Here is a 15,610-nt window from a genome sequence, read left to right on the forward strand (position 1 = left end):
GTTCCTAATCGAATTTGTTTCTGCTGCGCCAGGACGGGAACTCTGAGGACTCATTTTATAGGACTTTTAAACTTTTCGTTAATAACTGAAGCTCAGGAGACGTCTGGGCTCTTCAGACCTAATTTTTAGAAAATGCTTCTTGGTGACCCAAGTTATATATCCTGTGTTATACGTAAACTATCCTTGCATACACCTGAGTTTAAGTATCTTCCTTAATTCCTGAGAGCAATGGACTAATTCACATTAATAAGTTTCCAAAGCTTCCCCTCAAAATGTATGTTACCTTAAAAAACATTCACATGCGCTAAGCCATGAAAAATGCTTAAACATAAAATCATGCTTCTGTTAAACATTTTATTGGTTTTAGTTGAAAGACATAGCATTTATCAACAGGGTCACCTTGGCGCTAAGGTGCTAAGGAGGATGCAAGAGGAATTGTGGGGGAGAAATGTTCACAGCCACATCCTTGGAGATACCCTTACAATACTTGATAATGTGTACCTCATCTTTAAGCACTGTTTAATTACAGAAGCATTTAAAATAAAAAGTGTTCAAACCTTCTCCACAAATTCCACCCCATGGAGGTAACCACACTCGACAGTTTGACACTCAATCTTTCCAGGTTCTGTGCTCCTGTCCCCATCCCGCTGCAATACACAGTTTTTCTTTCTTTTCATTTTTTTATTTTTTGCCTTTTTGCCTTTTCTAGGGCCTCTCCTGCGGCATATGGAGGTTCCCAGGCGAGGGGTCCAGTCAGAGCTGTAGCCACCGGCCTGCACCGCAGCCACAGCAACACGGGATCCAAGCTGCATCTGCAACCTACACCACAGCTCACAGCAACGCTGGATCCTCAACCCACTGAGTGAGGCCAGGGATCGAACCTGCAACCTCATGGTTCCTAGTCGGATCCGTTAACCACTAAGCCATGACGGAACTCCCTTTCTTTGTTGTTTTTAAATAAGGGTGCAGAGTTCCCTTATGGCGCCTTGGGTTAAGGATCTAGCTTTGTCACTGCACTGGCTCGGGTCACTGCTGTGGTATGGGTTTTATCCCTGGCCTGGGAATTTCTACATGCTGCAAGTTGAGCCAAGGAGAAAAAAAAAAAAAAAAAGGAGTGTACCTCAAAAAAAATTTTTTTTTTTTGTCTTTTTGCCATTTCTTGGGCCGCTCCCATGGCATATGGAGGTTCCCAGGCTAGGGGTCGAATCGGAGCTGTAGCCACCGGCCTACACCAGAGCCACAGCAACGAGGGATCCGAGCCACGTCTGCGACCTACGCCACAGCTCATGGCAACGCCGGATCCTTAACCCACTGAGTGAGGCCAGGGATCGAACCCACAACCTCATGGTTCCTAGTTGGATTCGTTAACCACTGCGCCATGACGGGAACTCCCTTCAAAAAAATTCTTAAAAAAAATTTATAAGGGTGCATTATGCAAAACTGTACTTTCTACTAAATATACATGGACATTTTTGTCAGTAGATAGACATGTACTTCATCCTTTTTAATGGCTGCAGAATACTCCACGTAGAATTCCAGGATTTACTACAGCTTTTTAAACTATTTCCCCCAGACAGGCATTTTATGTAGCTTTCTGTTACAAATGCTGCAAAGAACATACATACTTAGAGATCTGTCCACCCTTGGGTGAGTACTTCTATGTAGGAATTGTAATTTGTGAAATTTATACAAGTGAAAAATTTGCAATTGTTGCTTCAAGGGAAAATAACACTTTTCTTTCTTCCTTCCTTTCTTCCTTCCTTCCTTTTTGCCATGACCGTGCCTTTGGAAGTTTCTAGGCAGGGGATCGAACCCGTGCCACAGTAGTGACAATGCTGGAACCTTAACCACTAGGCCTCTAGGGAACTCCTAGACACACATTTTAAATTTAAATGGGCCTTAACAAATTTTGCTCCAAAAAGGTTACAGAAATTTGTATACCAATAGTTTCAGAGTGCCTGTTTTTCTTTGCATCCAGCCAAGACCACTGCTTTCCCTATTTATCTCATTTAAATGCATGATTTTTCTGATTATTAATATTGGTGACAATTTGTAAATCTTATTGGGAGTTTGGGTTTCTTCTGCAAAACCATCCAATTATATTCTCTGCCTTCAGAAAGAATCCTTTGTCTTTTCTTCTTCTTTTTTTGTGGGGGGGGGGTGGTTGCCCGCCCTCAGCATGTGGAGATTCCTGGGCCAAGGATCAAAGTGGCACCACAGCAGCAACCTGAGTCGCTGCAGTGACATCGGGTCCTTAACCTGACGCATCACAAGGGAATACCTGTCCTTTTTTCTTTATGTAGGGAATTTCTTATATTAACATTCAAGGGCATTCATATTTAAAAAAAATAATTAATTAATTTTTAAATTAGGGCCACACCCTAGGCACACGGAAGTTCTCAGACTACGGGTTGAATTGGAGCTGCAGCTGCCAGCCTACAGCACAGCCCCAGCAGTGTGGGATCTGAGCCGAGTCTGTGACCTACACTATAGCTCAAGGCAATGCTGGATCCTTAATCTACTGAGCGAGGTCAGGGATTGAACCCACATGGATACTAGTTGGGTATGTTACTGCTGAGCCACAATGGGAACTCCAGGCTTTCATCTTTTCATGCCTATTATATATATTGCAAACAGTGTAAATCATTTGGCTTTTCATTTTATAATGGGGCACTATTATTCCTAGAAGTTAATAAAATCTGCCAATTTGTAATTTACCTGTTTTTTTGGGGGGAGGGTACAGTTTGACTTCGTGGTCATCAACAAGAATGAAAAAGGACTTACCGCTGGTCTTCAAAACTTTATGTGATCTTGAGGAAGGTTCTAGGAGAAAAAATAAGGCCGGCATCATTTGCAAAACCAAACCAAGATTTTCCTTTATTAAGTGAATTATTAACAATGGGCAAATTCACTGAGTTCTAGAAATTTTCTATCAAATTCACCTAAATCCTCATGGCTTAGAGATATGTAGCAGTAAGACATTTAACTCTGTTGAAACTGATAAACATTAATCCCTGCAATCTGGAGTTGCATAACAGAAAGTCAACCCTGCCAATGAGTAGAACAATGCCCTTGGCTTTAACTACCATCTAGGAGTAGATAATGTTTAATTTTATACTTTTCTGCCAGCACCCCAGACCAAGCTTCAGACCTTAGATGCCAACCGTCAATCTGACAGGTCCCCAATGCGCCCAGAGATCCAGCAAATTCAACGTGTCCCAATATTAGCCCACCCATCTCCCCCATAGCTGCTTCTCCATCTGTGTTTTTGTTTGTTTGTTTGTTTTTTAGGGCTGCACCTGTAGCATATGGACGTTCCCAGGCTAGGGGTCGAATCGGAGCTACAGCTGCCAGCCTATACCACAGCCACAAGCCATGTGAGATCCGAGCCACATCCGTGACCTACACCACAGCTTGCAGCAAACGCTGGATCCTTAACCCACCAAATGAGGTCAGGGATCGACGTGCAACCTCATGGATCCTAGTCAGATTTGTTAACCACTGAGCCATGAAGGGAACTCCCAGAATTTCCTTTTTATAAGACAAACATTTCATTGCTTAAAATCCTTCCATAGCTTTCAAGTTCAAACCCTTGGTGTGGCCTGCTCTGCCTTCTGTGATTAGGTCCCTATCTGCAACTCCAGCCACATCTCTTTCTGTTTGACCTCCCACTTCTAGCCCGCCTTGTCCCCAGGCTAAACACCTGGCAATGGCTTCTGATATCAGGTATGTTGGCTTGCTTCTCAGAGCCTTGGCATGTTCCCACCCATCCACCCCCTGGGCTGCCAGATTCCACCCCGATACTGGTCCTCTGCTCTCTGGGACCTTCTCTCTCCTCACTCTTCCTGCCAGTCAACCTCTCCCACAGCTCCACCATATGAACTAGTATTTGTTCAACTTTTTTTGACTCTCCCACTAGACTGTAAACACCTTGCAAACAGGAATTATCCTTCCATTCCCAGTTCTTAGAATAGTGCAAGAAATTAGGAAGGTACTCAGTAAATGCTGCCGTAAATGAAAAAAATCTGAGGGCTAAGGGAATACACATGAAGTCTGGTTTAGCAACTGTGTTTTCACATTTTAGGTTTGAACCATCTTTGGTGCTGCATCATTTACTGAGTAGTAAATAGACTTTAAGTACCTGCACGCTAGTGGTAAAATGCTACACAGAGCAAAATCAGTTGATTGACAAGGTTTTTTATTTTATTTTATTTTTTTGAAGGACTGCTCCTATGACATATAAAAGTTCCCAGGGTCAAATCCAAGCTGCAGCTGCTGGCCTACACCACAGCCTCAGCAACATGGGATCTGAGCCTCATCTATGACCTACACTGCAGCTCATGGTAAGGCCAGATCCTTAACCCACTGAGCAAGGCCAGGGATCGAACCTACACCCTCATGGAGACTAGCCGGGTTCTTAACCCACTGAGCCACAATGGGAACTTCCTGACAAGTTTTATATTCCTGAAAGAGAGAGAGTTGAGTAGAGTTTTTTTGAACAAAAGCTTGAGAGCCCCACCTTGATGCAGCCTTGAATGTATTCAAACTGGTGGTGAGCTCAAAACCAGGAAGAACATACCTGCTGTCACTGAAAGGGGCGTTCAGGACCAGTGCCCCATAGTTATTTAATTTGGATCACCCCATTCTATTTACCAGATTTTCTTCTCAGCCGATACGGAGCAGAACCATCTTTAGAGCCACAAAAGGCTTTCGTCTCTCCCTCTGGACTGTAACAGAAGCCTGGATAATCTGTCAAGGAAGAACCACATGCATCTCTAAGAATGAAGTGTTCCATGAAAACGGTGGGACTTGTTTTGGATACCGATGGATTTATTCTTTTTCCTCAGGCACCACAGACTGCCTCCTTCCATAATTCGTGTCGACTTCTTGGAAAGTTAGTTAAAATGTATGAGGTGTGGAGTTGTTGTCATGGCTCAGTGGTTAATGAATCCGACTAGGAACCATGAGGTTGTGGGTTCGATCCCTGGCCTTGCTCAGTGGGTTAAGGATCCAGAGTTGCCGTGAGCTGTGGCGTAGGTTGCAGACGCAGCTCGGATCCCACGTTGCTGTGGCTGTGGTGTAGGCCAGTGGCTGCAGCTCCGATTAGAGCCCTAGCCTGGGAACCTCCATATGCTGTGGGAGTGGCCCTAGAAAGGGCAAAAAGACAAAAAAACAAACAAAAAACGACAACAAAAAAAGAAAGTATGAGGTGTGATAATTTCCTACTCCCACAAAGCATCACCTGCAGTTCAGCAGCCCACAGAGGTCAGACAATTCCATTAAAGTAAAAATCCCTGTGGCTGAACTTGCCACCAAGGCTCCCGACAGACTGCAGCCACGGGCCACAGCAGAGGCCCTGTCAAGGTAACACTGTCTGGAGAACTCAATCTAGATGGCAAATTCGTGAGGTCTTTGTGCCTGGCGGGGTGGTGGAGGGGACCCTCCTGCCCCTGTGGAAGCGGTCCCTCCAGGGCAGCCACTCTTCATATTCTTCTAGATGTTTCTCCTTTGAACATTTGATAAATGGTTTAGGTTCTTTTCCCAGAAAAGGGATTTTCAATTTATTTCATCTAAGGGGTACACAGATTCTGGATTAAGAAAATCTGGTCGAATCCTAAAGCACTGCAGTGGATTCAGTGACCAGCTGCACCCTACAGCCTGAGGGGAAACAATTTTAGGATGGAGCTGTAGACCAGGGTTCTGCGAATTGGGGTCAAGGCCCTTCAAGGGTATCTGAGGACTGTAAAGACCACATATGCTTCTCTCATGTTAGTGGCAAAGTTACATAAATGAGATCATTTGGTCCAAAGGACTGGCCACTCTATTCACAGCCAGCAGAGTCCAACGTCAAGGTAGGCCAAGTGAGGTTATTTTCCTAGGCTGGGCCACTCTGGGCTATGCCTGGCCTGGAAGAGAGGCCTGTGGCACGAATTAGTGGCTTGGCATCGTTCTGTGCTCGGAGCTAGCCTGGAGCCTGGGGATAAGTAAACAATCTCATTGAATGTAGCTAGTCATGTTGAATGCTGACCTCTCTGGATTCTCACCTTCCCCCATCTTTCCTCCTAATTTTTTTTTTTTTTCTTCTCTTTTAGGGCCACACCTGAGGCATATGGAAGTCCCCAGGTTAGGGGTCAAATTGGAGCTGTAGCTGCCGGCCTACATCACAGCCATAGCAACGCTGGATCCGAGCCAGGTCTGTGACCTACATCACAGCTCACAGCAATGATGGATCCCCAACCCACGGAGTGAGACCAGGGATCAAACCTGCATCCTCATGGATACTAGTGGGGTTCATTACTACTGTGCCACAAAGGGAACTCCCCTTTCCTCCTAATTCTCACATGACCTTGACTTCTCTTTAGAGTGTCCATGTATTATATTATATACATGTGTATTTATAAAATAAATACACTATAAGGATATATTGGGCAGCCCAGGGAATATAGCCAATATCTTGTATTAACTACAAATGGAGTATATATATATACATATATATATATATGTATATATATATGTATATTTTGTCTTTTTTGCCATTTCTTGGGCCGCTCTTGAGGCATATGGAGGTTCCCAGGCTAGGGGTCGAAATGGAGCCACAGCTGCTGGCCTACACCACAGCCACAGCAACGCGGGATCTGAGCTGCGTCTGCGACCTACACCACAGCTCACAGCCACGCCAGATCCTTAACCCACTGAGCAAGGCCAGGGATCGAACCTGCAACCTCATGATTCCTAGTCGGATTCGTTAACCACTGAGCCGCGAAGGGAACTCTTTTTTTTTTTTTTTTTAGTATAATCTTTAAAGATTGTGAATCACTATTCTGTACACCTGAAACTTACGTAATACTGTAAACCGATTATATCTCTATAAAAAAACTTATAGATTTCTACTGAATAAAATGAGATTCAGAGAGCACAGGGCAACCTAGCTCACTGGTGGGGATCACCTTGCGTCATTTCGCAGAGTTTGAGGGACATGAAACAGGGAATCCCAGTGACAGTTGGTGGTGCTTGTTTCTCTACCTCTACTTTCTTTCTTTTTTAACTTCTTGGAAAATTAACAACCAGCAGGCTGGGGGTGGGGCAGTGGGGTGTTGGGTAAATGAATCAGCATTTGCACTTGGGGAAAGACTTCCCAAAAGTAAGTTATTTAGAAAGTATTAAGTAAAAGTTTCTGTCAGACCTGGCTGGGTCTTAAAGCTACTGCTTCTCTCTTTATTCTCTTTAATTTGGGAGGTAACAAGGGTGTTAAGTGCTTTGAATAGGTCTTAGGTATAGAAAAGACCTCATTTATATATTTATTCTCTGCCTGCCGATATAAGCCTAGAAATACAATCACATCTGTGGGGGTGGGGCAGTTGGAATTGTAAAGTTTGTGCTGCATCAGAAAACAATATACATCTGGTTAGTGTGGATTCTTGCAGATAATCAACAGAGGTTTTCCAGGAACGGGGTGAGGGGGGGACATGCACTGTGGGACCGGCACTTCCGGTGGTGGTGGAGGTGCGGTAAGCGTGGACCTGGAAGCATATCTTACATTGTGAATTGATGCAGAGACATGTTGACAAGCCATCGGGGGGCTCCCAGACGAACCAGGAGAAGACAATGTAGAAACCAGCCAATGGGTTAGGACGAGGGTACACTGCCTGCTGGCTCTGTTTGTTGGAACAGCGACGAGAGAGCTGCTACTTTCTTATGATTGACATTTTTATAAACTTGAAGACAGAAAATGTGACAGACTCAAGTAGGCAATGAACTGTCAAATGGGGTAGGAAGCAAAACTTACGGATGGCATCCATCTCAAGTATCGCTTGCTTGGCCTGAAAGAAAGAAGGTGTAGCTATCATTGTGATGACCTTTTTTTTGGTTTCTTTTCTAAGCTACCAATCCCAATACAGGTCTTATCCCACCCGAATGAGTGGTTTTTGAAGAACTTTTATTTTTATTTTTTTGCTTTTCAGGGCTGCACCCATGGCATACGGAGGTTCCCAGCGAGGGGTTGAATCAGAGCTGTAGCTGCTGGCCTACAGCACAGCCACGGCAACGCAGGATTCGAGCCACTTCTGCAACCTATGCCACAGCTCATGGCAACACCAGATCTGGGTTGTGTAACTGAACTTGCAAACATTATGCTAAAAATAACTTTAAAAATAACTTTACTAATACTTTCTCACAACATGTGATGTCCGAGTAAAAATGTCTAGGCTAAGTGGTCATTAAAAAAAAAAGCTTTTATACAGTCACCTCGATTTTGAGAATGCAAATGCTTTGATTTTTATAACACATTGATCATAAATTCAGAGTCTGAGATTACTAGTTGAAGTTAATTTCAAACACACATTGGCTCAGTTTCTGTGACGTGCACTGACAGAACAAGGTGCATATATAAAATGCAACAGTCTCTGCCTGCACCTTATTGCCAATTGATCTGGATAAAAGTTTGTTTATATACCATGTATATGAATGGACCATATGGCTAATTTCCAGGAATTTTCTTGGTATCTATAAAGCTGAGTTCAAGAACTCAGTATTTTTTTCCTCCATTTTTTCTTTTTTGGCCACACCCATGGCATGTGGAAGTTCCCAGGCTAAGGATCGACTCTGAGCCACAGCAGTGACAACAGTGGATCCTTAACCTGGTGAACCACAGGGGAGTTCCTTTTTTTTTTTTTTTTTTTTTTTCCTGTTTTGACATTTCAAAAAAGTACGATTCCTAAATTTTCCACTAGGGGTCAGCAGGGGACCATCACTGAATGAAAGGACCGAAGGAGGTTGGGAGGAGCTATGCTAATGAATTTCCAACAGCAATAGAATGGTGATGTGTTTTTTTCATGTTTGTTCCCATTGTGCATTTCTTTTATTTAATAGGAGTGAATATATTTTGAAAGCGTCAAGAAAATAATTTGAGAAATAGTCTTCAGAAGAGTGAAAAATTCAACTTAGTAATAATCCTGCTTAAAGCAGCAATTATCATAATTTTAGAGTGGAGAAAGTATATTAAATCATTGTGCTCCCATGTCCTCTGGGAACAATGTAGTTAAGATCCTTGATGGAGCCAAGTGGACCTGGGTTTGAATCTGGGCTTAGTCATGTACTAGTCGTATCCACTTGGGCAGTTTACTTATTGTCTCTCAGCCTTTCTTATTTCTCTTGAATAGGGAAAACAAGGCTTTTCTCATAAGCTATGCTGCTGAGGGTGAAATAAGAATATAAAATGCTCCTGTAGAAATTGGCACATGGTAAATCAACTATACTTTAAATTAAAAAAAAAAAGAATGTTGGAGCTCCTGTCATCATTAGTTCAGGATCCGGCGTTGTCCTGAACTATGGTGTAGGTTCCAGACATAGCTCAGATCCTGCTTTCCTGTGGCTGGCAGTTACAGCTCCAATTCGACCCCCTACCCTGGGAACTTCCATATGCCTTGAGTGCGGCCATAAAAAGACAAAAAAAAAAAAGAATATAAAATACTTAGTATGGTGTTATGTGAGCTCAAGAAGTTATAGCTGAAAAAAATACAATATTTACAGACTAAAAAGATCAGGACCAAAAATTCTAATTCTATTGTGACTATCTTAACCATTCCAGGAGTTCCCTAGTGGCCTAGTGGTTAAGGAGCTCGCATTGTCACTGCTGTGATGTGGCTTCCATCTCCGGCCTGGGATCCACATGCTGCGGGTGCGTCCAAAAAGTAATTTCTGTATTAACCATTGTAAAACGTGCAGGGAAAACTGCTTGGAATACACACCCCTAGTGTGGGAGAAAGGAAGGTCTATAAGCCAGCTTCATCTGTAATGGCCAATGATTGCCTTTCCGAATCTCTTTGGCAGTTTTATTTTTCCAGGGACAGGTAAGCCACAGGTGGGGCCTGTCAAAGACCCACTGCCATTGCTCAGAGGGGCATTCCAAGGCGCAGGGCGGCAAACTAATGACTAACCACGAGGAGAATGCAATCAGTCGCCTCTGTGCATGAGCTACCTGACACCTCGGATCATCCTGATGGGACGAGACTCAGGCTTAAGACAAAGCACACGCCTGTGCACGTTCATTTCCTGGGCCCAGCATCGCTGCTGACAGCCCCGGAGACCGAGCTTCAAATGCTTTTCAAAAAGTATGCAAAGAGCAGGAGTTCCCTGGTGGTCTAGCAGTTGGGACTAGGCGCTTTCACCACTGTGGCCTGGATTCGGTTCCCCGTCTGGGAACTGAGACCCCACAGCAGGCCGCTGCATGATGTGGCTAAATATACACACATACATATTTACACATGTGTAATACATGTTATATGTATATATGTGTGCACATGTTATATATAAATGGACTTTCCTTTCTCAGAAATCTGTTCTCTTCATTTTCCACCCAGTTCTCTCATGAGCATCATCCACTTACTGCGCCACTTTGTACCTCCCTGCCCAGCCGGGACCATTTCCCCGCGCCCAGGGATAACCCACCCACCCTTCACCTTGGTTCCTGGCTGCTTTATCTCTGGATCACCGTTCCTTCCAGGACGGCAACACATCATCACAGCCGCCCCCAGAGCCTTGCGGACAGCCAGCATGGCCCTAGCTGCCAGGCGGGTCTCCAAAGTCCCTTCCTCAACCACGGGTCTGTGTACTGCCCTCTCCCCCTCCTTTAACTCTGGCTGAACCAGTTCTCCGACTTATCCTTCAACCCGTGCTATTTTCACGGTTGGTTTCACTCCCCACTCAGCCCAGAAGTCATGCTCAGTCACTGCAGGTAGGACGCGGGCTGGCACAGTGCCGTCTCTTGCCCTATGACCCTTCCCCCTCACCGCTCTGCTGATCCTCAGCCTTGGGAACCCACGTGTGCCAGGGAAGTTGCCAATAGACTTTAATTATTTATTTTGCTTTTGAGGGCCACACCCGCAGCATGTGGAGGTTCCCAGGCTAGGGGTCGAATCAGAGCTACAGCTGTCAGCCTACACCACAGCCACAGCAACTTGGGATCTGAGCTGAGTCTGCAACCTACACCACAGCTCATGGCAACGCCGGATCCTTAACCCACTGAGCGAGGCCAGGGATTGAACCCACACCCTCATGGATCCTAGTCGGGTTCCTTAACTGCTGAGCCACGAAGGGAACTCCCAAAGCCCATGTTCTTTCGCACTTGTTCTGAACCTGTCCACTTGCCCTCAGACCCCAAAGCCCATCTCTGAATCATTCACCCAATGACTCCATTGCAACCAACTTCAGTGAAGGCAAACCCTTTCTCTTCCCTCAAGTCTGTCTCGAAGTTTCTCTGCCCTTTCTCACTTTTTCTTCTCTCCCAGCTCAAGGAAGATATTTCTGACCCTTTCTGAGACTAACCCCTATATACCTATTGGTAAAGTTAAAAAATAGCACCATTAATATAGAAAAGGCGAGGAGATTTATTCCTTTTGTTTGGAGCCACACCAATTGTTTGTTTTCTAAGACCAATGGGAGTACTTCTATCCTGAAAAAGTTTGAAAAAGCCATGGTGTTACCTATGGAGGCACGATTAGCAGTTCTTGTAAACTTTTTGGTCAATAAGAAGTTTTGAGCTTTCATCACTAAATTCACAGTCTAATGTTTTATACACACACACACACATATTTGTCTTTTTTAGGGGTGCGCCTATGGCATAGTCCCAGGCTAGAGGTGGAATTGGAGCTGTAGTTGCCAGCCTACGCCACAGCCACACAGGATTCAAGCCACGTCTGTGACCTACACCACAGCTCACGGCAACGCTAGATCCTTAACCCACTGAGTGAGGCCAAGGATCGAACCTGTGTCCTCATGAATACTAGTCAAATTCATTTCCACTGAGCCACAACAGGACCTCCTGGACTATATTTACAGGACATGCCCCCCCCCCATTAATACATTAAAGATGATCCTATTCTGCCATCTCCTCCGAATCACCTTCCCAGGCACACCTGCCCCTTATTAACTGTCTCCTATTCCCTCTCCTCCTCCCCACTGCCTCCTCCTGTCCACGACATTCCATGTCCACGAAGCATCTTGCTCTGATCTCCCCTCTCCTCTATCGCTGTTTCTTTTATGAACTTTGTTTAAAAAAAGAAATTTACACCCAGCCTATGCCTGTCTCTCCATTTCTCCTCACCCCACGGCCATCTGCCCATGACCTCTTGCCAGATCTACTGTCTACTTTTCTGAATGGATCTGCTTCCACCTCTGCAGCCTTTGAGCCCGTTACTCCACCCTCTCTCTGTGATTCCTTCCTTCCTTGGTTCCCACACCTTTTTCCCGTGCTCTTTCTTTGCTGCTTCTCCAAATCCCCCAGGCCCTGCAGAGCACTTAGATGTTGGGATTCCCAAAGGTGTGTCTTTGTGTTACACGTTTCTGTGGACCCTCCTACCAAGTCTTGGAGCTCCGGTTACCTGGTTACTGTCTGTGTGAAGACACTTGCGTCTCCCCCTTGCACCTGACCCGCCCTCTCAGGCTCGTCCAACCGGTTCCTCCCTTGGCAGCCTATCTCGGAACTCACGCCACCACCCTCTTGGCTCAGCCTGACTCATCCCTGACTTATTTCCTCCTCTCCTCAGAATCCCGCCCCCTCTGTCTCCAGGATGGGCTCTGCCTCTGCTCCCCCTCTCAGGTTGTGGCTCGCTGGCAATGCTCCTTGGGTCTTTTCTAGACCACTGTGCAGGCTGCTAATTCTTCTCTTGCCTCCAATCACACCAGCTGATCCATCACACTGGCCCCCAGGACACTCTCAGAACACAGGGTAGACACGCTATCCCCTCCCTCCAAAATCATCAGTAGTTTCCCACCCAAATAATCCAGTCTCTGTGTGTGTGTTCACAGCCCACACTGCTTTCCACTTCTCTAACCTTACTTCCTACTCCGTCTCCTGAAGATGTGACATTCCGTCCGGGTACAATCTGTGTGCTGTGAACACAGGGCATCCATTCACACCTCTTTGTTTTTGTTTATGCTGTTCTTTCAGCTCAGTAATTCCTTTTTCCTCATTTAATACAAACACTCATCATCCTTCCGAATTGAGGTAAAAGGTGTTTCCCTTCCTCTCCTCTCGACTGTAAAATTCAACACTTGATTCCTGCACAACACTTGGCTTATGCCTCTACTAATTTATCATGTTGAGCAAACAGTTTTATGTGGCTGGCCCCCTTGTCTGCAGATTCCTTCATGGCTGAGTCTGGGTCTTGCTTCCCACAAAACCTAAGCCATCTTTCTTCACCATCAGTGTCTGGCACACTTTCTTTTCTTTTTTTTTTTTTTTTGTCTTTCTGACTTTTCTAGGGCCACTCCCACGGCATATGGAGGTTCCCAAGCTAGGGGTCTAATCGGAGCTGTAGCCACTGGCCTATGCCAGAGCCATAGCAATGCGGGGTCTGAGCTGTGTCTGCAACCTACACCACAGCTCACAGCAACGCCAGATCCTTAACCCACTGAGCGAGGCCAGGGATCGAACCCACAACCTCATGGTTCCTAGTCAGATTCGTTAACCACTGCGCCACGATGGGAACTCCCTGGCATATTTTCAAATAATATTCACAGTTCTATTTTCTATTAGTTCTCTAGAAATTTTCTTACAGTTTTTCCTTAATTTTCTGCATCTTTTTTCTTTTTTTCTTTTGGCTGTGCCTGTGGCATGCAGAAGTTTCCAGGCCAGGGATCAACCCTGTGCCACAACAGTGACAATGTCAGATCTGTACCTGCTGGACCACCAGGGAAGTCCTTCATTTTTCTTCTTTCAAGCCTCAAAAGGAGCAACAACAACAACGAACCAAAAACTCTCCAGAGTCTCCCTACATACAAGTCTTTTCAACATAAATAACTAGTTGGGGAGTTCTTGTCATGGCTCAGCAGAAATGAATCTGACTAGGAACCATGAGGATGTGGGTTTGATCCCTGGCCTTGCTCGGTGCGTTAAGGATCCAGCATTGCCGTGAGCTCTGGAGTAGGTCACAGACGTGGCTTGGATCCCGTGCTGCTGTGGCTGTGGTGTAGGCCAGTGGCTGTAGCTCTGATTTGGCCCCTAGCCTGGGAACCTCCATATGCTGTGGGTGCAGCCCTAAAAACAGAAACAACCCCCCAAAAAAAAACTAGTTCGGTGGGCCCCTTATGGCTCTTATCTTTCAATTGTCTTAATTTTGAAGGTGTGCATTTATTCTTGTCAGGCTGCCATCCTGGGACTCGAGTTCCTCGACATTTTCGTGTCTGCCGCCCTCTCGGTCTTACCTTAGCTGGAATCTTGGCCGCGTGGTTCTCCAGGATCAGCCTCTTCAGGTGCAGAACCCACAGGCGTTTGTCCTGCTGTGACTTTGCCTACCAGGAGGAGAGGGGGACAGTCACACAACCCCACCACTCACAGGACACAGATGCTGCCAGGCCCCTCGGGCCAGAGGGGAACACACTCCGTGTGGGCGGAAAGCCCTGGAAAGGCCCCCGGGCCCATGGCGCTCATCACGGCCCAGGGCGAGCCTGGCAGGGCGGCAAGGGGGTGCTGGTACCTGCACGGTGTGCTGCAGCTTGGGGTTCTTGTAGTGGAAGACGCTGAAGCTGAGGGGCTCCTTCGGAATCACCTCCACAAGCATGAGGTTGCCACACTGGAGGGGAGAGAGGGGGAGAGGTGGGCTCGCAAGGGAACGAATCGGCGCCCCACGTCCCTGCCGGGCACCCCGATTCAGACCTACCAGGATGTGAGCTTTGTACGTGAACGTGTCATCTCTCTTCTTGGTGATGAGAAGCAGCTTGTCAAAGAGGAAGAGCGTCCGCTCGTTCTTGGCCCGCTGGAGGCGGAAGGTTCCCTCGAGTACCAGTTCACCGTAGCTGGTCAGGTCTGGCCCCTTCCAGTTAGTGAGCAAACTTTGTATCTCCTGAAAAAAGCGAATGTTCCCTGTGATTCAACAGGAGGTGGAAGGCAAGGCAGTGAGGACACGGTGCCCACCTGCTGAGGCTCGAGACCCGTGTCTCCACATCTGGGACAGGGTCTAAGGGCCCTGCATGGTGTCCGTCTGATGTTCTCAACAGAAATCTAATTTATAGCAGCTGTCACTTAAGGGTTAACAGAAGTGAACCAAGTTGTTAGATGACAAGTTGCTAATGACTCATTTTTACTTTTTTATTTTTTTTGCTTTTTAGGGCTGCACCCTTGGCCCATGGAGGCTCCCAGACTAGGGGCTGCCTGTGCTGCAGCCATAGCAACGCAGGATCCGAGCTACATCTGCAACCTACACCACAGCTCACAGCAACGCTGGATCCTGAACCCACTGAGCGAGGCCAGGGATCAAACCCACAACCTCATGGTTTCTAGTGGGATTCGTTTCCATTGCGCCACGACAGGAACGCCAGCAAATACTTATTTCCATCCTTCAATAATCCATCTACTGAGGTTGGCCATGGAGTTATGTCTTTCAAAGGCCAGGTAAAGAGGCTGCGGGTGTGTGGCCTTCTCAGCCATCCTTCCCGGGACCTGCTTGCCCCCGGTGCTCTGGATAAAAGCCTTCAGAGCCACTAACTGCAAAAGGCTCCTTCCAGAACCTGAAGCCCACACCACACACAAGCAACTTACAAGTGAGGCCTATATAAAATCACACAAGATACATCATCTCGGAAATTTCTTGATATTACTCCCATTTATTTGCAA

General features: G+C 46.1%; 1 protein-coding gene across 3 annotated transcripts in view; it reads right to left on the reverse strand.

Annotated features, from left to right (window-relative positions):
* Positions 1-15,610, reverse strand: part of PLEKHG1 (pleckstrin homology and RhoGEF domain containing G1) — a 242,893-nt gene that overhangs the window by 14,631 nt on the left and 212,652 nt on the right. For all 3 annotated transcript variants that reach the window (XM_047769938.1, XM_047769940.1, XM_047769939.1), the window contains 6 exons: positions 14,658-14,840; positions 14,475-14,570; positions 14,203-14,289; positions 7,787-7,820; positions 4,654-4,749; positions 2,785-2,823 (listed from right to left, as the gene is read on the reverse strand). In XM_047769938.1, the coding sequence (XP_047625894.1) occupies positions 2,785-2,823; positions 4,654-4,749; positions 7,787-7,820; positions 14,203-14,289; positions 14,475-14,570; positions 14,658-14,840 (535 nt within the window). The remainder of the gene's footprint in view (positions 1-2,784; positions 2,824-4,653; positions 4,750-7,786; positions 7,821-14,202; positions 14,290-14,474; positions 14,571-14,657; positions 14,841-15,610) is intronic.

Source organism: Phacochoerus africanus, chromosome 2 (genome assembly GCF_016906955.1).
Source record: "Phacochoerus africanus isolate WHEZ1 chromosome 2, ROS_Pafr_v1, whole genome shotgun sequence".
NCBI lineage: Eukaryota > Metazoa > Chordata > Mammalia > Artiodactyla > Suidae > Phacochoerus > Phacochoerus africanus.